Below are 26,475 nucleotides of genomic sequence, written 5' to 3'. Positions count from 1 at the left end.
TATAACTAATAAAAACGGTGAATGAAGGCAGTGAATCATTCGTCGTCTTTTTATGCTTCTTGTCGAAATTTTTATTTTCGTAAAAATTTTTGTTCCAAACTTGTAAAAATTATTATTGAAGACTTGAGGAAGAGGGTTGGAGCAGTTTGCACTAAAGACGATGAACCGTTTACATTCTTTATGAAGACGGTTAATGATTTACTGTCTTATCTATATTTCGACCTAGTCGAAGACTTAGAAAAAATCTGACCTCAGGACTAAGAAAATTTCTGAGGGATGTAAAGTTGCACTAAATACGATGAATGGTTCACCCTTAGTGAAGGCGGTGAATCATTCATCGTTTTCATTAGTTACATTAGAAAGACGGTGAATCGTTCACCGTCGTCTTTATAGAAAAACTTCATCCTGTCGCCTATCTAGTGAAAGGAGTTTTAGTTTTCTAAATATAATTTTGAAAGATTATTTTACAAATTTTTAAAAATTATTTTGAAAAAACGTCCCTCAATCTCTCTATGTAGTTAAATTAAATAAAACACCCCTCCTTTTCATTTTTCATTTTTCATTCTTCATTTTTCACACTCCTTTTTCATTTTATTTTCATTCGTTTTATATATATATATATATATAGAGAGAGAGAGAGAGAGAGAGTTAGGCTGGTATACTATGGTAACATGAAGGTTTTCGTGCTATCAAGTTGTTTTTAATAATACGGCTTCCAAATCAACGATCGGCTCCGTCAGACTTGATCTAAATTATTAAAAGTATTTGAAAACTAAATTTTATAATTTTTCGAAATCATTTGGCTAGTAATCAAAATGTCTCAAAATTGACAATTTTAATGATCGATATGATGTATTTGTGAATTTAACGGTGTAAAGCAATTCAAATCTGATGAAATTTTTACAAAAATTTTTTTTACTACTTAAAGCAAGAACAGTACCTCTCGATCTTAAATTCAAGTCTTTTATCATTATTTTTTATAAAATTTTTATTTTAAGCCGTCCATTTTTAGACTATTCGTTTGATAAGTAAATGATGTAAAAAAATTATGAAATTTAGTTTTCAAATATTTTCAATAGTCTAGATCAAATATAGCAGAGCCGATTGTCGATTTAGAAACTATTTCATTAAAAATAACTTAGTAGTACGGAAGCCTCTGTACTACTGATAATATACCGGTCTACCCCTCTCTCTCTCTCTCTCTATATATATATAACAAGGAGTAGAGCTCACTCGCTCTTTAGGCGATCGAGGAGAGAGAGAGAGAGAGAGAGAGAGAGAGAGAGAGAGAGAGAGAGAGAGAGAGAAGGGGGGGATTGGAGTGGGGGGATCAGGAAATATTATTACAAAATGGGTGGCATGAAGTGTCTTATGCGGAGCTTCGTAGATTGCGTGAGTTGCTCCCCCTTCTTGGGAAACGAGTCCTCCGACGAGACCAAGCTGGTCGAAGGAGGAGGGGTCGTCGACGTCGACGTCGACGTCGAGGCGAAGAAGCGAGAGCCCGGGGGATGGAAATGCATGCCCTACATCATCGGTGCGTGCGCTCCCACCAATTTATCTATGCGACGACCCCCCTCCCCCCAATTATATATATACTTTGTGTAGTTTCAAAATTAAGTTTTACAACTTAATTTTTTCAGAGTTTTTCCTGATGAAAAACCTAAAGATGGGTGGGTTTGAGCCCATTAATTTTAACTATATTTGGATGTATCTATCTATCTATCTATCTATCTATGTATACATAATTGATTTTGAGGGGTTTATTTATTTAATTAGCGTGTATGATAATTAATTAATTTTCCTCCTCTTTGGAAAGCTTTTTACGGCCTAATTAGTTAATTTGGGAGCAGTACGTACGGTGCTAAAACTTAATTATATGCCCCATAGGTTCGAAGTGTACAAACACTACTAAAACTTAATTTATTGTTTTCTAACAATAAATAGTGTTATTATTGATAACTATTAATTAATTAAGAGTAATGCCAAGCGGTACACTTCAATATATAGTTTGCGTAAATTGGTATCATAAATTTTTTTTTTTTACTTTTATAAAATTTTAAAAAAATTTTACACTCTTGAACGAAAGGGTGTAAATCATGCATTTTTTTTTTTTTTTAGAATGTTAAGTAGTATTTTCTAATTTTTTTTGTTGTAGTAATAATTTTTTACAATAAATAAAAATTATTATAAATTATAGCTATAAATTTTACGATAATTATATAAGCATTTTCAAACGCTGTTGTAGCGATGATTGTGTTTGATTATCTGATCTAATCATCAATGTAAAAAAAAAATAATTAAAAAAAATAGGGAACGAGACGTTCGAGAGGTTGGCGTCGTACGGGCTGACGGCGAACTTCACGGTGTACCTGGTGAAGCGCTTCCACATGCAGCAGCTGGTGGCGGTGAACGTCGCCAACGTCTTCAACGGCACCGCCAACTTCGCCCCCCTCCTCGGCGCCTTCCTCTCCGACGCCTACTGGGGCCGCTTCCGCACCCTCGCCTACGCCTCCTTCGCCTCCTTACTGGTACACAAACACTCTCTCTTCTCCCCCCCACCCCTCCTCTCTTTCTATTTTAACTAGTTTCGACCCATTGAATATGAGCCGTCGGATAGCACTCAAATAAAAATAAATAATTAATTTTTATATGATTTTCTGTAAATATATCGAATAGTAAATTTTTTTTTAACAGAAGATAAGTAAAATGACATTTTTATCATCACAAATATACCTTCCAAAAATCCAAACTGCTAGAATTATTCAAAAATGTCTTCTCTTAAATTCTCAACGATCTTTTTCTTTTCTACCATCACAAATAATATAAAAGAAATAAAAAGATCAATTTATCTCATTCACTAATCAGAATGAATCCTAACTACAGAAATATATTTGAAAATGTTAGAATTTTTGTTAGGATAAATATAAAATGTTAAATTTTATAGAAATATATCTGTTATTTGATATGCTTATAGAGAGCTTATGTATATTTAACCCAAAAAAATATATACAAGAACTATCCTAACTGCCAATCTTTTTCGAGATTCGCACTCAGAATCAATAATTTAACATTTTATATTTTAATTGTAGTATCGAAACGTATTCTACTAAATTATTTATGTACGGCTTAATTAGTAGAATACCATCTTGGGGACGAATTTTAAAGCAAGATTTAGACGCAGCGTTGATTTTTTTTTTTTTTTTTGTTGAATTCTCTGCTTGAAGAGAATAGTTTATACTAATTAAAATTAAAGGACCAAAATAGACCGATTTGAATAAATGAAGAAGATAAAGAAATAGAAGTGTAGTTAAATGATGCTGCTTAGTTTGACTAAGATCGTGGACCGTATATATAGCATGTGAAATCGCGGTACGCATCGAAGCTCATAATTTTTCTCTAGAGATAAATAAATGAATTATACAAGTACGAACGAGGAAGCTACATTAATTATTGTGCACGTCACACCTTATATAGATTAATTTCTTAATGTTGTAGGCACTGTAATTAGGTGTGAGTATTAATTAGATTCCTCTTGTAGCAACACGACAATAATAAGTTGCTGCATCAAACAATTGCTGTGGGGCTAACATTTATGGCCCCAACCATTAATTCAGGCATTTAGGTTGGTTTTTTGTGTATTTATACTGGTCAGGATGGGTCAGGACGGGCCGGGTCGGGTCGGGTCGGGTCAAAGTAGACGAGAAAACCAAAGTTTTTAAAGTTTTCTTGAGATAGAAGTGACCGCGAATATGTTTTTTATTTGAGGAGAGCTTTCGAGAGTCTCTACGAAAGGCTCGTTTCGAGCTAGGGCAAGTTTTTCTCGAATTACCAATCGTTTTTAGCGCAAGTGGTAAAGAGCTTTCTGGTTGATTAGTGAGGTCTCAAGTTAAAAACCTAGTTACTTCACATTTTTAGCTAAATTTATTTTTAAAAAAAATAAATTAAGCGAATAGTAGTATGCTACATTTCTCTCTAAAAAAAAAAGGTTTTCCTCCAAATGGTCTTAAAACTTTTCTTGAGATAGATATAAAGATTGAAATATATTCTTATTTCTCCCAAGAAAATTTTTTAGATTAGTATGTTGGCTTAAAAGGGCTACATCGAGGCTAGATTAGATCGAGTCACAATAAAAATTAATGAACTTTGTGTTTCTGTTATCTTATAAGATTATGCATGCAATATTAATTAAAAACGATTGTGTAATTGATAACTTTGATTGAGGAGAGCGACATGTTCGACCTAGTTGATGAAATTTAAGGTGTCAAATTGTCAAAATTAAAAGTTTAGGCGCTAACTTATAAAACAAGCAAAGTTTAGAGGGTCTTTGTACTTTTTTTCTCCCCTTTTTTTATTTTCATAGAATAAAGTCCGTAGGCGAAATTCGTTGAAGAAGAGCTTGATTACAAATTTTACGGATGCAATAAAGAGCATATCATCTATTAAGTAGGGAAAAATTGTAAGTAAAATTCCAACCTAAACAAACTAACAACAAAGGAGAAGATTTTAATTAATACACGGTCCCAAACACGAAAAACTTAAAAAAAGAATAATCAAACTCTAAAATTTAAACTCGTCATAAAAGAAAAAAAAAGAAAAGAAAGTAAAACAGATAAAAATAATCACCGAGCTTCAAATCAAGTAACCTAATGCATAATTTTCAACTTTTCCGCCCCGGTAGAAGCATCCATGGCTTTGAGCGCCGCCGACGTGTTCCTAAGAAGTGATCGACAAAGACAAAGATAAAAGATAATGGGAGGGGAAAAAAAGAAGAATATTGCTATAATCGCTGAATCGGCAAATTCAATGAGCCAATTCTGTTTGCCAAATCGGCAAAAAAAAGGAAAAAAAAAAAGGGGGACAAAATTAGGGTGCAAATGTAAAATCTGAAATTTGGAGATCATGCAGCAAAGAGGTATGAGGAGATAGAGAAGTGAGCCTAGGCTTGTTAAAAGTGGGGAAAAAATTGAAATATCATTACTCTTATCCATTTTTTGAAACCTAAATGAGCTAATAAATTAGGCATGTCCTTTTCATTGCTTTTAGGAAAGATTCTATGGCCTTTATAATGTAGTTTAAGTTCACTCTCCCAAAATAATGTACCAAATGCTTTAAGTCTCATCACTCTTTATTTATTGGGGGACACCACATGGTATGAATCTCCCTACCAACCCCAATATTTCCCTACTAGGCAATGCTAGCTGTGCACCAATATTTTTCCCTAGAATTCCTATGACTTACCATTTTTTTTTTTTTCTTTCTTTTTTTTGGTCTTTACTGAGAAACCTGAGAGATTTTTTTCTTTTTTTTCTTTTGAGAGATAGGTAACATGCAACCCGCTTCGTTTATTTCATTTAAAAATAAACTTAGTTGAAAATGTGAATCAACTAGAATTCGAATTTGGGTCTCGGGTACCAACCATCAAATCTTTTGCCACTTGCTCTAGGGACGGTCGGTAACCTGAGAGATTTTTTAAACTATAGAATTTAAGAATGTAAGATGCAAGGTAGCATTTTACTTCCATATTAGGCTAGTTCAGCTTCTCTTGTATGGTATAACATCTGCTGAACCTGATCGACCACATTACCCATGAACTATACTAGCTTAGAATCTGTTAGAATGTTAGAATAAGTTATTTAGTAATAAGTTGTTTCTCATGGTGATTTGTTCTTTTAGTATATCGGCATATATATGTCTGCTTAGTTCATTACAGGCTCGTTAGGATGTTAAGATAATCTACAAAGTAATAACTTGTGTAGTGTCAGGTTGTTTTTCTTTTTTTTAAAAATTTTTTCTTTTGCTTTCAATATTGCATTTAACCTTTACATACAAAATGTTGATGGGCACTGAGGAGTTGTTGGAATGATGCATTGCACTTACCAGATGATTTATCTAGTTCCAAATATAAGATGTGAAGGTTAGATATAGTTGAGCCATTATAGACATCCGATCATACTACTTGTCTATCAGTTTCCGCATTCTTTCTGAAAAAATAAAAGAGAGGTGCCGAACAAGATATTCACGCATCTAGAGTAATTGGAATAGCTTACTTAATCCTCAGGTCATTTTCTCGGAGTAAGATCAATTACGTTGTATGCGGTGCACAATATTTCTGAAAATCAAGAACTCGAGAACTTGGAACGGACTAAATGTGATCTTCCAATTTGCAACCACACTAAAAAAATAAAAAACTTTGTTTCACACAAATTATTGAGAGATAACTTGTTCCAACATTCAAACAAGCCCCCCAAGATTTTGATAGTAGTTACTAAGTATAATAATTCCTTTATGTGATTTGATCCCCTTTTTTGCTTGCAATTTGTAAATCAGCTTAGAACTAAGTGCAAAGCCAATGAAAACTTTCATGCAAAGATTCCACCTAGCTAGTATCAAATTTTTGGCTAATGCAGCAAGAGAGTACAATTATTGCAGGGGATGGTGATCCTAACCCTGACATCAGCAATCCGGCAGCTCCGCCCGCCGAGCTGCAGCCAATCGACGGCCCTGACCGGGCATTGCGCGGGCCCGTCCCACGCGCAGCTCGGCGTGCTCATCCTCTCCCTCGCCCTGCTGGCCCTCGGTGCGGGCGGCATCCGCCCGTGCAGCCTGCCCTTCGGCGTGGACCAGTTCGACAAGGAGACCGAGAAGGGCCGCCACGGCCTCGCCAGCTACTTCAACTGGTACTACTGCACCTCCACGGCCGGAGTCCTGATCGGCATGACCGTCGTTGTCTACATCCAGGATTCGTATAGCTGGACACTCGGGTTCAGCATTCCGACGTGCCTCATGGTGCTGTCGATCGCGTTCTTCTTTCTCGGCACGAGGCTGTACGTCTACGTGCTGCCCGAAGGGAGCGTCTTTTCCGGGGTGGTGCACGCTTTCGTCGCGGCGATAAGGAAGAGGCGGCTGCAGCTGCCCGCAGCGGAGGACGCGGCGGAGCAGGAGGCGAAGCTGTATCGCGGACAGCTCGCTAAGGGCTCGCGGATTACGCGGCTTCCGTTGACACTCCAGTTCAGGTTAGGAAAAGCTGATCAATATAGTTTCCTTTGTTGGCTTAGTGGGGCCAACATTCTGCCCTGCGGCGGAAAGCCAGATTGAACTGAGTTACATTCGAAATGGCGGGAGCTCAGTTTGGACCAAATTATATTCAAAGTGGTGTGAGACTGGTTGGATTGAGTCACAATCAAGACCCACAGTTGGTTGCGTATTTCTAATAATTAGCGCCACCGATCCACACCAACGATCCGGCATACTTGTGTTCTGCATTTCTGTTTTTACATAAATTGATAGAAGTGAACTTAAACTCTCGCACATTGTCTTGTTTTTCGCTTTTCTTATGTTCAGTTGGTTGAATAAGGCCGCGATCGTCTGCGATGGCGAGGTCAAAGAAGACGGCAGCGTCGCAAACCCATGGCGGCTCTGCAGCGTGCAGCAGGTTGAGGAGATGAAGTGCCTCATCAGGATCATCCCCGTCTGGGCCGCCGGCATCATCTGCTTCGTGGCCTTGGCCCAGCAGTGGACCTTCGCAGTGCTCCAGGCCTTGACAATGGACCGCCACCTCGGACCGCACTTCCAGATCCCCGCGGGCTCCTTCGCCACCATCGCCTTGCTCACCCTCACCCTCTTCATCCCCATCTACGACCAGCTCTTCGTCCCCCTCGCTAGACGCATCACCGGTACGTAAAACAAGCCGTTTTATTGTTTCCCTCCAAAAGCGTAAACTGTTTAGAGTTAACTCCACAACAGAAAAAGCTATCCATACACTCTATTTTGTAATGTATGATTTATACCAATTCATCCAGAGAATGAAATTTAGATGAGTGGGATGTACGATATACATCTCTTTTGGAGAGGGATAGTCGTGTAAACAGGTTGTTTTTATTGAAGATATATTTGTACATGTATATATCGTAATATTTCATATTCAACAGGTATCGAGAGCGGGATAACATTGCTCCAACGGCAAGGAGTGGGCCTGGTGATCTCCGTCTTCTCCATGGTGGTGGCCGGACTGGTCGAAGAGAAGCGGAGGCGCTCGGCCATCGCCCACGGCGGCGTTTCGCCCCTCTCCGCCCTGTGGCTTGCGCCGCAGCTCGTTCTCTTGGGCGTCGCCGAGGCGTTCAACGCGGTGGGTCAGATCGAGTTCTACAACCGGCAGTTCCCCGAGCAAATGCAGTCCATCGCCGGGTCGCTCTTCTACTGCAGCGTGGCGGGGGCGAGCTACCTGAGCAGCATCATCGTCGCCGTGATACACAAGAGCACGGGAGGCGACGGGCGGCCGAGCTGGCTGAACGACAACATAAACACAGGGAAGTTGGATTACTTCTACTACGTGTTAGCCGGTATGGGCGCCGTGAATTTCGCGTATTTCGTGGTGTGCGCGCATTCCTACAGATACAAGGGCACGCCGGAGACGGCGAAGGTGGAGGCCGGAGAAGGGGGCGGGGAAGGTAAAGTAGTTCCATAAAAGCTGTGAGTTTCTTGAGCAAAATGGGAGTAATGCAGAGTAGCTAGATGATTCTCAAGGAAAATTGGTAGTGATGGGGCTTCTTCTAAGTTGTTGGATAACCTGGGAATTTTTTTTTTTTTTCTCTCAAATAGCAACAAGAGTGAGAGAGTGCGCAACACTTGTGTAGCAGAATCTATTTCTACTATTGCTACATGAAGTTACTTTGCTTGGATTGGATAGAAAGTGTGATAAGGATGATTACATATTACATATATAAATTACTAGAAGGGTGAGTAGAAGTGGAATGGTGAGTGATTTGTGTAGAGAAACAAAAGCTTTGAAATGGGAGTGGGTTTGGTGAGGGACTCAGCAACCTGCATCAGGTTTGGGAGTCAAGTTGTGTATGCTTTGTATTTTGTATACATCGACACTCAGCAATGAATACTATATTTTGTATAATGCAAATCCTTTGTGATCAAGTGCGTAGCTCCAATGCTTGATGTGATGAAAAAGGTTTTAAGTACATGTCCTACACCTCTATGATAGACTCCACAAAATCAAAAATTTAACTCATTTGATGTGTTCTGTGCGATATTCAAAAGATTTACATGACAAAAATCAAATTTGAACACCAAATCAAGTGCAGGGAATAATTTCTCGAATGCAGCACAATTGAAGCCCGAATATTCAATTTCGCCGATAAAGCATCCGAATTGATATTTTTATCTCTGGATAGAGTACTATCCCAAAATTTTGTTTTATGTTCAATAAAAGAGGCAGCTCAAACTCATGCATAACATTTTAGCTTAATTACTTACATGCACATGCAGTACCATGTCTTTAGTCCAAATTTGTTAACTAGCAACAAATATAGGAATTTCTGATGCTTATACCTCAGACGAAAAATTGTTTTACAGAGTACATGTTGCGACTACAGTATCACACATCAGTGCTCTTTGTAAGAAGATATATCCAAATACGACTACCACCCTATTGTACTAAAAATTAAATGAGTTCTACTAAGAATTCACAAATCTAATGCTGCTGTTATGAAAGAAAACATCAGATTATCAATGTTGTGTTAGTCACACTATCATCTACAAGAGTCTACAAAACTGCATACAAGGTCGGCAAACTTGGAGTTAAGGAACGATTAGGAGGTTATTCTCATTGCCGTTATTATTCACAGTGGGAAGCAGCGGGTCTATTTTCCAGGTACCATCAACAATAAACTTTATCTGCAGCATCGCGATAAAATTTTAGCAACGATAACGTAGACAATTCATCATCGGTACTAAGTAGACAATAACTTGCCTCATATCGCCCAGGATACAACTTCAGATACAACAGAAAGATGCCTGTTCTTGACTTCTCCATCCTTCTCTGCGCAATTAAGACATGAGCAACAGCAAGTGCAAGAGAGATCTAAATATTTGACATGATTCTTAATTCTTAAATTATATAGAATGAAACATAGTAGAAACTGGGATGATCTTTGTATCGTTTTACAAAAGGAAGAATATGGAGAAAGTTTGATTGAGGACAAAATGATTTAGTTAACAGGTCCAACATGTCGGATTTAGCCTTGTGCTTGTGGTAAGAAGAAATGTTGATTGAGGACGGTCTATTGATTTAGAATTTCTTGCCAACCTATTCTTCACTGATATTTTCGATGTTCCATAAGAGCCGAATTTTTCACTCATTCGCTTCATATGAATAAATTAACCACTCCGAAATAAAACTCTGCACATCACTTTCTGGTGCTGTAGGGGACACAGAGAGAATAGAGGGGGNCTAATAATTTGGCGATATAAATATACAAAGTGCATTGACTTTGCAAAAAGGAATCCAATAATGCATCATGAGCCTAACTAGATAAGGTATCACAGTTGCACTCGTAAGCATAAAGCGACCAGTTTGGGACGCCACTATACAGGAGACAGGAGACATGGTATGCTTTCAAGCATGGGCATTGGGCAAATATGGAGAGTATTTATCTTCTTCACAAACTAAAGGCTCACCAAATTCAGGTGGGGCACCATAACCCCAATAATTGCACATGGATATATCTTCTCCATGATTGCAAAGTTATCATAATCCTGTAGTCCCAAAAATGTTGAATGGATAAACCTATGGAATTTCCTTCCTCTATAGCCTAACATGCATTTCACTTGGAGAACTTTGTATCCATGATCCACATAAACTGACTGCTCAAATGCAGTGCTCAAATGTAATGCCATTCCACAAGTGGATTGATTGTGAATACTTGTCTTTAGGTGTTAGTAATTAGCATCAACAAATCAGCAACCCCTCGTTAGTACAAAAAATAGGTGGCTGCTGGCTATCCTCAAGCTTTGACACCCTTATTGTTGGATAACTAAATTTTGATCTAATCTACTAATATCCAAACTAAAACTAGGACTGCTAATATGCTTATTTGTTACATGACTTGGTCTAATTTGGCAAGAAGTACAAATTCCATTATGACATTCAGAATCAACTTATATAATGGACAGATGTGAACTATATGAAGTCTTTAAGAATTTTCAGATTATTTTTGGATGCTAAAAGTGGGAATTAAAAGGAAATTCCTGGACAGTTAGATTCATCGCAGCTGTGATTCTAAACAGGCAAGCAGAATATTAGAACACAAGACGCTGCTTGAGAGACCCAAATCTTGAGTTACTAGTTGGAGTTAATTACTTCATCCCAGCTCTGATCTAAAGTGGCAAGATAGAGCATTCAAAAGAAGTGCTCCGAGGACTTTAATCTTGAATTGTTTGTTAAAGTAAACCACTTTGGAAGTGGTTTCTTCTAATGCCTGGAACATCAGAATGACAGGCTCAGTGATAAGATGGCTATGTCAGGCTCACAAGGGTGTTCTCATTTTCCAAGATTTTGAGCCTGAACCATATGGTTCCAAGAATAAGAATTGAGCCGCAGCAGACACCTACAGTTCAACCCAAGCTCACTTTTCCTATTGAGATTTTTCCGACTCTTAACTGAAAATTAACAGCCTTCAACAATAATCAAACAAAGCACCTGTTCGGTTAGCAGGTTCAAATTCAAGCTCTAACATAATTGCAAGAAGTCTTATAACGGTACAAGATACAAAAAAGGAACTGACTAAATACAGATAGCAACAGCAGACCAAATACGAAAGCTAATCAGTAAATATCTTCTTTGAGTGAAATTAAGATCCCAAATACAAACCTGACTTGTCCATCCATCAAAAGATCCAGCCAAAAAAACCTCCGAGGCAGGATTAGGCCACACAATGCAAGCTGTACGAAGAAAGTGTAAAGCCTTCTGAGCAGCATCAAGCTTCTTCTGCCTCTCTTCTATCACCTTTTGTGCTTCACTGTCCAAAACACAACATGCTGCTAATGCTACTAAATTTAAGTAGCGTGGGAAGAAAGATCAATGTCAAGTAATGCATACATCATCTGAAGTGCCATTTTTCCTTCAAGTACTGCCAATTTGGCACGAATAGACCGTAGCTGATCTCGAGCATGCATTATCTCAGTCTCTTGGAACTCCCAAGCATCGGAGAGCCTATGCAGCTCGTCCAACGAATTTTCTTTGCCCTGAAAATCAAAAAAGCCAAAATTAACAACTTCACAGCTAAACCTACTGAGTATTTTCCAAGTTTACCTGATATAGAAACATGTAGAATCTTAACATCACCTAAGACAAGGACAAAATTTGGGAAACAAAAAAAGAAAGCCGAACTATAAAACTTATGGTAAACATCTCCATATGAAAAATGTATATTAACAGCTAAATTACTCCTAAAATATTTTGCTGATAGATACAGGTCAGGAAGTCAAAGAGCATTAGGCTCCAGAATAAATCAAATTATTAATGATGACACACCTCATGTGATAGAAGACTATTAGCTTTCGATCTTAATGATTGAAGTGCCGAGGTAAGATCTGATTCCAAATGCTGAAGACGCATACGTATCTGATTTTGCTCAGAGTACAAATTACTGCTTGCCTTACCAATTCCAACCACACTCTTGCTTGGTCGATGCATCTCGCCATCAAGTGAAACATCACTTAGCGAACCATTTTCAACAATCTTTCTGTCACCATTTGGAACAATTTCAGCAGCTGCACAAGAGAGTTGGCATAGTATGAATATCTAAAATTTCTACATTGCAATGGCACCAAATGAGAAAAAGACAACCTTGAAAGTCAGTATCAGGAAATCCTGCCCTTCGTGTGCTCCATTTTCTCCACATGCTAGAAGTTAAATTTCTCGTGTTATTGACATCTGTTAGTGTTCCATATTGCGAATGAGTACCCCCATAATCATACAAAAGTTTCTTTTCAAAATCTCGTAATATACCATTACTTCCTATCTCACTTCTATCAACTGTGATTTTGTCGTTGATTAAAACTGCATCTTCAATAGTACAGCGTCTGTTCAGTTAAGGAAATAGAATACTAGAGATTGGAAAGAAAACGAGCAGCCAATCCACAAAAAAAATGTATAAAAATCTAGCAAAGAGCACTCTCAGAAATTTTGAATGCACAATAAAAAGTGTGCCTGCGTATAAGCAACTATTACTCAATACCAAGTGATAAGTGACGACTGTTACCCAAATGTGGAATAAGAAATTCAAATGTGGGAAACCAGATTTTCAAACCATCTTTGGTTTCATCCTAAGTTATAACTAAACACTAGAATGAAAAACCTTAAACAAGTATGCCATGTAGTGACTATGCAGCTGAACATTTTGCATACAGACAAGGTACCGCATGGTAAATATGCTATAGGCGGGTGTTCAGTTAAGATGCATAAGATATAACAAATATAAGAATATATGAAAACATATGATAAATAAAAAATATCAAAGAATCAAGAAAAATAACTAAGATATAGAATTTCTGACAATCGAACTAAATTCCAGGACATTTTAAATATACATATCTAAGATTCAATTAGATTTTCTTAAGAAAAAAATTGTATGTACAAAGTAGTCTATAATCAAAATTATTAACAAAGCCCTACATAGCAAGTTTTATATTAAGAAAAAAAATTGTAAGTACAAAGTAGTCTATAATCAAAATTATTAACAAAGCCCTATACAGCAAGTTTTTTTTTATTGAAGAGGTCATACCATGCTATAAACCTACTTATTTGCTTATAGTGACTGACAATACACGATCTTCCTACGTGCTCATCATGCAGTAGTTACACGACATGCAAATTGTAATCTGTGTAGGGTTGTCACAAAACCTCATCAGCATACGCAGGTGGGCACACCGCCTCTTAGAATAATGTCATGCGGAATAAACCTGATTGTGTCAAATTATCTAAGTTCACAAAATCAGTCGTATTAACTTTATTGTATGCCAATTAAGCTTGCCAGAAGATCGTAAGTTAATATTACAGGAAAAAAGATAAAAAACTACAAGTATAGATTTTCAATAAAGAATATGAAAATATGATACACAACCATATTAGCAAGAATAAAAGGTAATCATATATAGGTATCTGAGTCAATTACCATCCACACAGTATGTGAGAGAAAGAGATTAATGCCTGTTAATGTTGAATATTATTGCTTTTATGAAAAAAGAACAATATTCGTTAGATCCGCTGAAACTGCCAGTTTTAACATCTCTTAAAACACTTCTTTGAGTGGAGTAAATTTACCTATTCACAGTTACAACTATTGAAAATTTGAAAGTGGCTTAAAATGAAGATTGTTATAGCATGTTATTGTAGTGTCTTTGTACATGTGTTCTCAGACACCAAGTATACCTCTAGCGAGATATGTCCAAGCCTACGATATGGCGTTAAGGGATGCTATGCTCCCACATCCACATAACTACACTAACATATGCTTTGCTTAGATATCACATATAGATTAGTGACCTTTCATAGCACTTCAACACGTTAAATCAAACCTGATTTTGTGGATCATACATTGTTATTAAAACACTATTGGAGTTCACTATATAATGACAATGGTGTCAGATTAGGGAAGGGATGAGCTTACTTCAAGTTTTTTATGTTTTGGTTGAACCAGTGAAACACCATAAGTACTTGTCAAACTAATTTAATCATATTAAAACTGTAGAAAATTGCAGATTTTTAGTTTGAAATATAAAAGATGTAGCAGGCAAACTATCTGAACTTTCAGCCTATTTCTTGTTGTTACACAGTCAGCATCGGGCACCTAAGTTTTTTTAACGAACAAGATGCGAAGAGGCCCAAGGGGCTCCTAGAGCCAAGGCATGAGGCACACTCAAAAGGCATTTGCCTCAATAAGTTAGGGTCAATATTCAAAAAAAATTAAGCAAAATAAGACACTCTTAAATATAGTAACAATTTGACTACGAGCTATGACATATGAGTACTGGGACAATAAATTATCACAGTGATCATTTACAAGAAAGCACATCCGGAAGAAAAGGAGACTGAATTAGCAAATGTGAATACTAAATTTTTTTTTTTTTTTTTGAGAGAAATACTAAATATTTTTGTACACTTACAAAGTAACAGTGCATGGACACTTAAACATAAAAGGTGTCTAAGCAGCGAAATAGCAGCTTCCATAGAAAAGGAAAGGCATCACATGAACAGATATTCTACCTAAGAGACTGGAGAACATTTAAACTGAACATATCACAAAGCGCGCACCAGTCGCAAAGTTGCACATAGGGTGCAGTGAGGCGCGAACCTTTGCCTCACGGCAAGACACTGGCTGAAGGCATGCCTTTTCAATTACTATTAAAAGTTAGGTTTGGTGGCAACACATTCTGAATGGAACATACATTGGTTCATCTCTTCGTCGCAACTAATATAATATGATGCCGAGTTGATAGACATAAAATTGGCAATCATGACATATATAGAAACGCTCGATCTCAGCTCAAGAAAGAAAATCCACCTGTGTCTCCCGGATCAAGAACCCCATGACTCCGCAAGGTTCGACCGTTCCTTCCTCTCCCTTCAGAACTCACAGCATACGACCAGTTCCTCTCTTTCTCCAATCTACTCAGTATCCCCTCAATCCCGCTATCCTCGGCATCCTCCTCCCTTTCCCTTCAGATATCAAACAATGCAAGAAAACATAACTTAAAAAGAACCGAAAGAAGAGCACTAAAACAATCGAAATGGTTACGAGGATCGCAGCTCACAGTGATCTCCCAGAAGAGGAAGCCTCCGAAAAATCCGAACTACTACACGAAAGCCGCTGCTGCAAAACCCTAGAATCATCTCGAGAGAGCCCTTTCTCCGGCTCGCCCGACGCGGAACTCGCACTCGCACCGCCATTGGTCTCCTTCGCCCCCTCGTCGACGTCCCACCCGAGGGCGAGCCACCCCCCCTGCGCGGCGACGGCGTCGGCGAGATCCGCGCGCCCCGAGGCGACCAGCTCCGCGCGGGTGGGGAAATCGTTGGGCTTCGGCGACCGCCGCATGAACTCGTAGATCTCCGCCTCCAAATCCCCGAACGCATCCTCCGCGGCCCTCGCCCTCCTCCCCCTCGCCGCGGAGACGGCGAACCCTAGGGCGCGGGGGCCCCTCTTGTGCTCTAATGGCGGACGGAGAGGGGGGAGGAGAGGGCGAGCTCTCCTCGGGAGAGCGAAGGGGGAGGGGGAGAGGGGGGTAGTAGGGTTAGGGCTGCGGCGGACGAAGAAGGGGAAGAGAGCGGGAGACGAGACCGTGGCGTAAGCCATTCTCCCGCATCTCGACCTCGCCCGCCCTTTTCCTTCTCCTTCGCAGCAGAGCTCGACGCAAGAATCAAACGAAGGAGAGAGCCACAGGCGCACTCTGCGGCGGAGGAAATGCGGGAGTTTTTTTAAGTTTTACGAAAGGGAAGGGGTTTTTCTTTTTATTTTATTTTATTTTATTTTATTTTTTTTGGCCGGGTCGGGGGGTGTTGACTGTTGAGGTGACGTAATGGGATAGAGACTACGTGGCGTGGATTTGGATAACACGGACTGCACGACAGCATGAGAAACATTACGTGCACCGGGTTTATCCGTACATATCATACACCGGTTTAGTAATTTGACGATAAAAAAAAAAAAAAAAAAAAAAAANTCGGTTATGATATATTATATACCTGCGATTATATCAAAAAAAATTATACATATTTCTATTTGCATCTCTGGCTTTTTTTTTTTTTTTTTGAGAGAGATTGGTCTACCCATTTCGTCTATTTCATTTAGAAATAAACTTAGCTTGAAATGTGAATCATCTAAGATTCGAACTTGGGTCTCGAATACCAACCATCAAGCTTTTTATCACTTGCTCTAGGGACGGTCGGTGGCAACGCAAATGTTAATCTTGCATGCGTAACGAGCCTATTATAAGTTCTTGGGGATCTGTTATGTTGGCATCGATCGTGTGGAAGCGTAAGTTTTTTTTAATATAATTATTAGAATCAATATTTGTACTGATATAAATTATGTAATTTTAAAAAAAAATATTAAAGAAGAAAGAAAATAACTAAACTAATACTTTATTAATAAAAAATCTCTAGTTGCGACACCCTCGATTTTATGCTGCCATATCTATCGTAGTTATTCACCTAATTAATTCATACCTAACTGTATATAATCATGAAGTCATAACAAAGAGCAAATTCAACTTTTATTTTGAATAATTATAAATCTTGCTCTAATTACATAAATTTTAAATATAATCCATGTATAATTTGGATAAACTCTACCTTTAACTAAATGATTCTATTTGGATGTCTATTGAATATAAAGATTTATTTAATATGAAGACTTTATTTTATATAATTGAAATTATTCCTCAAATGGGTTTTATGCACGAGCTCAATAAAGTTATTAAAAATATATACTCCAAAATACTATAGAAATAATAGGTAAGGACGTGTTTTGTTCATCGTAAAATTATACAAGATTTATTTAATATGAAGACTTTATTTTATATAATTGAAATTATTCCTCAAATGGGTTTTTTTAACGAGCTCAATAAAGTTATTAAAAATATATACTCCAAAATACTATAGAAATAATAGGTAAGGACGTGTTTTGTTCATCGTAAAATTATCTTAAATTTTTTTTTTTTTGTTGAAAAATGAGATTTTCGTGTTTTGTGGCTCGTTAAAAAAAAATTCAGAAATTTTTTTTTTTTTACAGATTCTAAGAAAAATAGAGGTTTTTATTTTCCGCTCGATTCGAGAGAAAACGAAAACGCGCGGCATTGGGCATGCCGCACGGAGGAAGAAAGCACATGATCCACAAGGTCCGCTCCACCTCGTGGACCGCATAAGACAGGTCCATGGACCTCTCTTTCCCCCTCTTTTATATATATATATATATATATATATATATATATATATATATATATATAGGCTGGAATACTATTAATAGTACCAATGACTTGGTGCTATTAAGTTTTCTGCCCTTAGATTAAAAGATGTGCGGTTAGGATGATGTGGGCCCCTTAGGGTTGAGTGGGTGGTTGGTTTAATAGTATAATCTAACGGATAAAAATAATCAAAGGGGTTAATTTAACGGCAGAAAACTTGATAGCACCAAGTGCTTAGTGCTATCAATAGCATGGCAGTCGGACTCTATATATATATATATATGCTTCTGAAAGTATGAAGCCTTCCGTGCTTCCAAGTCGTTTTCGGGATTTTCAAATTGACGATCGGCTCCGTTAAACTTAATCTAGAGTATTTGAAGTATTTAAAAAATAAATTTTGTAATTTTTTGATATCATTTGCCCAGTAATCGAAGGAGCTCAAATCAATAATTTTAATGGCCGTGATGAGCTATTTACAAGTTTAACGGTATAGGAATATTCAAATCATGTAAAATTTTGATAGAAAATTCTTTATACTATATAAAACAAGATCAATATTTTTTATCTAAAATTTTAATGTCATATCATCATATTTTGTAATATTTTTATTTTCAGCCGTTATTTTTGAGCCACTTCGATCATTAAGCAAAAGATATCAAGAAATCGCAAAATTTATTTTCTAGATACTTAAAATACTCTAAATCAAGTCTAACGGAGCTGATAGTCGATTTGAAAGTCCCAACATCGAAACGACTTGGAAGCACGGAGCGCTCCGTGCTTCCAGAAGCATACCAGCAGCACTCTATATTTTATATAATATAAAATAAATTCGGGTTCGGATTCGGGTTCGGTTCGGGTAGAGTCAAAATTCATATCCGAATTCATATTCGTCGGATTTCTATTTTTGATATCCATATCCGAATCTATATCCATTTAGTATCGGATATATCCGTTTTATTTGAATTCGAATTCGGATAAACTTTCGAGTATTCATTACTATTGACATCCCTAAACCTTACCAAGCATATACTTCTATAACAAAAAGCAAAAATAGAAACAAAAATAAATACAAAAAGAAAAAGAAAAGAAACAAACACCAAGCATCTCTAGACTCTAGGTGAGCTTTTTGTAGGCTGTAGCATAAAGCCATAAACATGACACAAGACAAGCATTAAAGATTCGCATGTATTTCAAAAAGTAGCAGTACAATAATAATTGACACAGCTGGAATGCACACAGAAAACAGAAATTTTAAATTAAAGATTTGGAGAGGTACTTGGGAGGACCTCGCTGTCTCCATTATGTATGCCTAATTTATTTTTCTAATAAATAAAACAGGTAGTTTACTATTTATTTTTCAAAAGAAGATTTGGAGAGGTACACACCACGCAAAAATTATAATTCAAATCTATATCTTTAGAATCATATACTGGAGATATTTTTATAAATCTCACGTGTTCGTGTCAGACTCGTGTCCAATGGAAACACGCATGAACACGCACTCGGCCCAGGTGTCCAATGGAGACACCCAAATTTTCACTGATTCCTCTTCTCTCTCTCATCCTAACCATCCAAAATGCAATTTGCACTACTCGCTCTTCATCGAGACAAGAGACTTTATTCGATAACCATCCAAAATAGTCATGTAGGCGCTTAGCTGGTGCATTCCATCAAATTTAACCTTGCTTTTATCTGTTGTCTATGGGTGATGTCACGCAGCGCGACCGCCGATTTGGTCAGTCTAGGCGCATGCACAGATCGCCGAACGGACAAAGCTTTTCCTGTCCGTCAACCAAGACTCCACTAAATAAGTACATTAAATTTTATATAGAAAAAATAATACCATACAGTTTTGCACGAGAGCATATCACAAGAGCGGGAATGTAAACCTAACTATTACAATATTAAACATTCACAGGTGAGGTACCATTTTCATCAAAATTCTTGTTCAAGACGTAAACAAAAAAAAGAGTAGTTAATGTCCAGCTATGATTTGCTCACGAAAATAGGTGTGGAAAATTTTACAATCCAAACAGAGGCCATTGTAGTTTCACCAAATTAAGGCAAACACTCTTTCAATTTGAGATATTGATATTACCCAAATCAACACCAACTTATTTGCTCACAGTTAATATCTCGCATTTATGCTACATAACAGCTTCTAGGAACTAAATCAGAGCCCAATAACATTTGATCCACTTCAGTCCTTTATGTAGCTTCAAAGTGTACTAAATTTCATTGCAGCCCCATCTACAGGCCTTGGATGAGGGAAGTGTGATATCTTTGCATTTGGATTGAGCAATTCCCACCTAAGCAATCACACAATTAGCTTTAACTACGAATTTCATAACTTAAAAACAATGTAGGGAGATAAAAGTTTGCGCGGATCATTTACTTATAACCAACAGAGAGGTGATGCAGGATGATTGTAAGATTTAATCGCGCAAGCATGTTTCCCGCGCAAATCCTCCGGCCCCCTCCGAACGCTTGGAACGTGCCAGGTTTCGCCGGTTTCTACACGAAAGAATCCAACTGATCACTATATACGAAAAGTACGTAACTAGCTGAAGTAGAATTAGGCTTTCGAAGTCTCGTAAACTTACGTCCCATCTATCGGGGTTGAAGCTCAGTGGATCGTCGAAGTTCTTCGCATCCGTGTGCAGCGATCGGATCCAAACAAGAACTTGCCATCCTTTAGGTATTCTATAGCCTGTATTCTTGTACAATTCACTTATCTACTATTGATTTACTACATGTATTTAGAACCAATCAAAAAAAAAGGAAAGAAACTTTATGTTACATACCTTGATACTCGATGTCTCGGTTGGCGACTCGAGGAACCGACATAGTTATGTTCCCTAACCTAAGTGTTTCTTCCACAACCTACAGATCCATAAGGGCAAAAAATCGATGAAATAACTCGTTGTAGTTACATGCTCATGAAATAATAAGCTAAGCTAGTGAGAAAATTTACACATGACACTATATATATACCTTAGATGTGTACTTCAATTGATATGTATCATCCAATGTGAGGAACTCCCCTTTCTTCTCTTTTCTTAGCAAGATGTTCTCTTCCTACATTTGTTTTTAGCTTAAAAAGAGAAACCAATATGCATAGTACAAGGCTATTGATCAAGTAGAACTAGTTTTTCTAGTACAATGTTTAGATAAATTACCCGTAGCTTATGAAGAACATCCGGGGTTTTCGACAAGTGATAGAGAGCCCACATTATAGCAAGTGAAGTCGATTTGTACCCCGCGAGGACGAGGGTAATGGTGTTGTCTATGACTTCGTCGTCGCTCATTTGCTTCCCTTCGTCGTCCTCCACTTGCATCAAGCCATTCATTAGATCACCGGCTTCTTCGACTCCATGCTTCTTTTCCTTCCTCTTTGCGAGTTCTTCTCTAAATATTGCTGACAATTTTCGTCGACACTGCCACAAAATCGGTATAAGAGGCCTTCTTCTTGTAGTTAAAAGTTAGTGCTAAACTTTTTTTTTTTGTTTTTTTCTTTAATTCTTGTTTACAAGAATTAATAAATAAATTCGTAGAAGCTCATTTGATCTTTTAAATGAGTACTTTTATGTTCTTTTGAGTCAAGTTAAGTCATGCGACTTATTTTGGATTAAGTGAGTCAATTAAGTTGGATCATATGAGTTTAGTTAGGGGTTAGAAGAATAAAAGAGTCAGGTAGGAGTGTGAGCGAGGAAAATAGCTTCTTCTCCTTCTTCATTTCCTTATGTAGAATTTTGTTAGGTTTGAGATGGATAACCTTTAATCTACATTTTTCCTTGTCTTGTTAACATTCATTGGTTTTGGTTGAATTTTTTATTTGGTGGTTTTTTGTTTCCTTTTGTATTGTGTTTTAATACTCTTTTGGTGAAATTGATTGATCTCAGTTTTAGAGTTATTTGAGATTATTATTATGAGCTTTATATTTTTTTTGTTTTTGTCTTCTGCGATCTTCGACGTGTAGAAAACTCAAATTTACAGTTTCTATGTATCGGAAAAAATAGAGTACTGCTCGGGTTGGAGCCGTTTGTATTCTCTTCACTTGTTCCAATTGCCATATATTTGTTCCTAATTTTTTGCCTTTCCAATTCTCTTTGGTTGCAACATTTTGGTATGATTTTAAGACTAATTAAGTAAGAAAAGAAAGGTTTGCTTCTGCAGCGTGCATGTACTCAGAAAATGTGACACCAATACACCATGTGAAGTAATAATAAGCACACTTTTTTAGTGAGAAATATATATATATATATAGAGAGAGAGAGAGAGAGAGAGAGCAGGACTATTGTGCTATTAGGAGCACAGCAGCCCTTGTGCTACTAACTTTCTAACCATCCATCAAGTTAAATAAAAGAGGGAGGAGATATTGGGGAGAAATTGGGTGTCTCAATTTTTCTTCTCCTTGAATTTCTCTTCAATATATTCTCCCTCTCTCATTCTAACCATCCATCAAACTTGATGGGTGGTTAGAAAGTTAGAAGCACAAGGGTTATTGTGCTCCTAATAGCACAGTAGCCCTACTCTACATATATATAGAGAGAGAGAGAGAGAGTTGGGCTAGAATACTATAGATAACAAAAAGACTTTTTTGCTATCAAGTTTCTAGTTTTTGGAAACCGACTGTCCCTAGAGCAAGTAGCAAAGGGCTTGGTGGTTGGTACCCGAGACCTAAGTTCGAATCTTAGTTGATTCACATTTCTAGCTAAGTTTATTTCTAAATGAGATAAACGAAACGGGTAGCATGCTATCTATTTTTAAAAAACAAAAAAAAGTTTTTAGTTTTTGGATCAATTTTTTTCATCATTTCTAACCATTGGATTAAATATTATAATCCAGTAAAGACCACTCAACCTTAGAGGAACCACTCATATCTAAGGGACTAATATCATCATAATCCTACAATTTCTCATCCAAGGATTAAAAACTTGATAACAAAAAGGATCTTTTACTATCAATAGTATTCCAACTTAGCTCTCTCTGTCTCTCTCTCCGTCTCTTTCTCTATATATAGGTTTAGAAGTTATCACCGCTTAAATATTTGGGATTAGTTGGGAAAACTAAAAGCTTTTCCACCATATATAGTCCATAAAATTACTATCCATTAATAAATATATATGGATAACATTTCTGTTTAATTCTAAGTGAGAGTAGTTTTTAGATATCTCTACCATATTTGTTGGGATTGGGAGGACATGTACCATTACTCGTGAATTTTCTGAGCCTATTTAGTGCTCAACGGTATGTGTATTCTGATTTTATGCACGTTATATTGTAGTTCAAAAAACTCCGATTTAAAAATTAGAGGCTTTTGCTTATTTATTCTTCGTTACTATTCAAAATTTTTAAATTTACCTAGAAATTATCAAAATATCTTTTTAAACCCAGAAATGGAGATATTTGAAGAAATTTTTTAAAATCAATAAGAATATTAATTTTGATCCTTCGGAAATATATAAAATATTTTTAAAATTTTGAAAGACATATTACGTACATATTATCCCTACAGTGGAAGGCATAATTGTATATATTCTCGTAGTATGTAGATTCTATCAAAAAAAGAAGAATTTGAATGGAAATTAAGAATAAATTAAACCCCATGCGCTTGTACATTGGTTGTGAATTTTTCTACCTGAAGAGCGTGATGAAATGTAGTGCCTGGAAAGTTGATGGGCACTGATCTGAACCCTGCAGCAAAGCCTTCAAAGCACCGATCTATCTCTTCGGTGACGGGCGATGGATCCATACTAACAAACATCTTGCATATGTTCTTAAATATTACCTGAAAAATTTTGTTATAAGATAGTAGCACAATTATATATTGGAGCTGTAACGATTCAGCACACTAGTACTAATATATAACTCGTTTGGCTCAAACTGCGTGCCATGCAGTTACAGTTATATTCCTCTTGTTTGATTAGATATAATAAAAAATATTGCAATTATAAATAATTTGTTTGATTGCGTGCAGTTAAGAAGTGTATTTTAAAATTTTATCATTTTATATATGTGGTATCAGTGGTGGTGGTTAGATTGCCATCAATGTAAAATAAAAATAAAAAAATAAAAAAGTAATAAGCAGGATAAGCTTATCTTTTGTTTAAAATTACTCTTTGCAATTATTACAATTCAACCTGCGGCCAATTTGAATATAGTTTTAACTGCTGCAGTTGGATTTTTTCATACAGTTTCAACTACAACACTTAGATTCAAATGTATCAAACTAAACATCGGATTTAAATCTCTACATATAAATACAATTGCATTGTAATTGCAACTATATACAACAAAATAGCCGAGAGTGGTAAATCCTTATATACCCTTACTCGTGTTTTCATCATCAAATCCAGGCATGTCAAACAAGTGATTAGATTAGATAATTTTCAGCCGCTAGCTAAGTTGTTTATGTTGGTTTTTTGTCCTTAATTATAGACTACTTCCTGCATAAAAGAAGCCCTATGGATTTGAAGTTTGAGAAATGCTATTTGTACATTCAAAAGTTTGCTGCAAATCTTACACTCAACTTATCCAAAGTTTAGACGGTTAATTTCAACATCCAATATTGAAAAACGAGGGGCGTAATTAAGATCTATATCCATTTTGGAGTGCAGAGGTATCAGCATGCCCGTGTACTAACTTAGAAAGCAGTAAAAAAATATAAAATAATGAAATAATAGGCAAGATCGGAAAGGATTTAGATCTTAGCTTAATTGAAAATAACGGTTAAAAATTTTCATGTGAATAGTGAATAATCAGCGAGAATATTGAAAACATGTAACCGCATGCTTCTCTCACATTCTTGGTCTCGACGGAGGCGTTGATCGTGCCGGCGACCGCCCACGACCGCAGGGCGGCGACGATGCTGGGCTGGATGGCGCGGGCAATCTTGCTGAGGGATTTGGGGTGGTTAGCTGCAGCGAGGACGAATGCGCGGATGCGAACGTGCTGACGGCCCTCGACGTTGCTGACGGAAGACGGCCCCACCAGCTCCACCGACGGCCACATTGACCGGAAGTCCTCCCCGCCCGACTGCAGCACGAACTTGTTGGCAGCCGGCGTGCACGCCACGATCGTCGGCTTCCCGCATAGGTGCGTTCGGTACATCCCTGCCCCCTCTCCATACCTGCACGCGCACATTTTATATCAAAAATGTAACGCCCCAGTAGTTTCATATCGGATGTGAAAATAATTTTGATTATAATATATATATATGAGGCTTACAAGTTAGTAATAAATACTGAATTTAAGTATTTTGGGTCGGTGATTTGGGCCCAACGAGTTAATATTGCTATCCGTTGTTGGATCGTTACAAAAGTTAAAAAATTTAATTTCCAAAAAATGGTTGAAACTTTCTAAAGAAGTGCCCCCCCGGTGGTTTGATCCGATCTCTTTGTTGAATAGTTAAAGAAAGGGATAATATTTAATATTCCTTTCTAAATTTTAAAAGTATCTTATTTTAATCCGGGCGCCTAAGATTAGGCCCAGCTAGTTTTGGAATCAATTTTTTAGTACAACAGTTTTAAGCACTTTGAAGCTTGACTTTTCCTATATTGTGAAATAATAACGATTAGAACTTCCAATCCAATGGAGCTAATTAATGCTTGAGAGTACCTTAGAATTTTTATTATTTTCGCGCTCTAGATTAGATATTTTGGGCAATTCATTTCCAAACTAGACTTAATTATGCTTTAAAACGATGGTTTATATAAAAGCTGTCTGACCTCTGCTTCTTAGAGTTGATGAAGTCATCCGGACGATGAACAAAGTTGAAGTACCAAAGCAAGGAGAGGGTCTCGCCGATGACGGGCAAGCCCATGTGGCCCGGCGGAAGCTTACCCCGGCCCGCGACGCCCTTACTACTACTATTGTCATCGCCACCGCGACCACCGTCGTTGCCACCACTACTATTATTATTCTTCTTCATTGATTTGATCTTTGCAGAAGTAAAGTATCGCAGATCATTCCAGTACCAAATCACCTGAACAAGGAATGGAACTGCTCCCAGGAGAAGCGCGCACCACCATGTCAAAGCCGAGGCCTCCATTTGAGAAGAAGCTATTTTGATGTGTGTGTGTGTGTGTGAGAGAGAGAGAGAGAGAGAGAGACACACACACACACACACACACATATATACACAAGAATAGGCTCACGGACGTGTGTGTGTGTGTGTGTGTGTGTGTCTGTGTGTGTGTACAGTTAAAATGTATGCACCGTAAATCTTAATTGTGAGAATCTAAAAGGTTCAAGCCAAAAGCTTGGGAACCAAAATACCACATGTTTCATAGTTTGAGGACCGAAAGTATAATTTACCCTAAGGGCATATATGTTTGGTTCATCTATTTTAGACTATGGAATTGAAATAGAATTCATTGATTCCGATAATTGTCTTTTGTTTTATAGTAATCGAATTCCGATTCCCATTCCACTCCGAAATGAGAATGACCAAATCCATTTATGATCCAATCCGGATTTGAATTCCGGATTGGCTCATTCCAAAGTAAACTATTTAAAATTATCTTTCATCAACATCTATCTCCTCTCCCTTCATCACTTTCCTCTTTCTTAATCAAAACCCTCTCTCAAAAATTTTAAATTTTTATTCCGATTTCCATTCCAATAATGAACCAAATATTTTTGGATGATTCGTCATTCCATTTTCCATTCCAAAGTAATCCGATTCTATTTTCCATTCCTATTCCAATCATGAACCAAACA

The 26,475-nt window shown here is 37.3% G+C and overlaps 3 protein-coding genes across 7 annotated transcripts; 1 reads left to right on the top strand and 2 right to left on the bottom strand.

The window, feature by feature from the left end:
• Positions 1,260-8,925, top strand: LOC109712284 (protein NRT1/ PTR FAMILY 2.13-like). Its single transcript, XM_020235761.1, has 5 exons — positions 1,260-1,534; positions 2,311-2,528; positions 6,430-7,013; positions 7,342-7,673; positions 7,929-8,925. The coding sequence occupies exons 1-5, from the start codon at positions 1,351-1,353 to the stop codon at positions 8,462-8,464; spliced, it is 1,854 nt and encodes a 617-aa protein (XP_020091350.1). The 5' UTR covers positions 1,260-1,350; the 3' UTR covers positions 8,465-8,925.
• Positions 9,314-16,282, bottom strand: LOC109712285. 5 transcript variants are annotated; one of them, XM_020235764.1, is made up of 8 exons: positions 15,604-16,282; positions 15,354-15,508; positions 12,638-12,856; positions 12,323-12,561; positions 11,888-12,033; positions 11,660-11,807; positions 9,761-9,824; positions 9,314-9,684 (listed from the first exon to the last, which is right to left on the bottom strand). In XM_020235764.1, the coding sequence occupies exons 1-7, from the start codon at positions 16,140-16,142 to the stop codon at positions 9,762-9,764; spliced, it is 1,509 nt and encodes a 502-aa protein (XP_020091353.1). In that variant the 5' UTR covers positions 16,143-16,282; the 3' UTR covers positions 9,314-9,684; position 9,761. The 5 variants fall into 5 exon arrangements, with proteins under 5 accessions (XP_020091353.1, XP_020091351.1, XP_020091352.1 ...); XM_020235762.1 differs by having other exon boundaries at positions 9,761-9,829; positions 15,604-16,280; XM_020235763.1 differs by having other exon boundaries at positions 9,761-9,829; positions 12,638-12,850; positions 15,604-16,280.
• On the bottom strand, positions 19,636-25,891 carry LOC109712300 (ent-kaurenoic acid oxidase 1-like). The gene is made up of 9 exons (XM_020235790.1): positions 25,482-25,891; positions 24,556-24,883; positions 23,393-23,542; positions 20,931-21,188; positions 20,746-20,829; positions 20,556-20,634; positions 20,355-20,461; positions 20,147-20,265; positions 19,636-20,060 (listed from the first exon to the last, which is right to left on the bottom strand). Exons 1-9 carry the CDS (start codon positions 25,886-25,888, stop codon positions 19,970-19,972), a joined length of 1,623 nt encoding a protein of 540 aa, XP_020091379.1. The 5' UTR covers positions 25,889-25,891; the 3' UTR covers positions 19,636-19,969.

This window comes from Ananas comosus, linkage group 7 (genome assembly GCF_001540865.1).
Source record: "Ananas comosus cultivar F153 linkage group 7, ASM154086v1, whole genome shotgun sequence".
NCBI lineage: Eukaryota > Viridiplantae > Streptophyta > Magnoliopsida > Poales > Bromeliaceae > Ananas > Ananas comosus.
The sequence above is the reverse complement of the archived record's forward strand: the minus strand, read 5'-3'. Positions and strand labels throughout refer to the sequence as shown.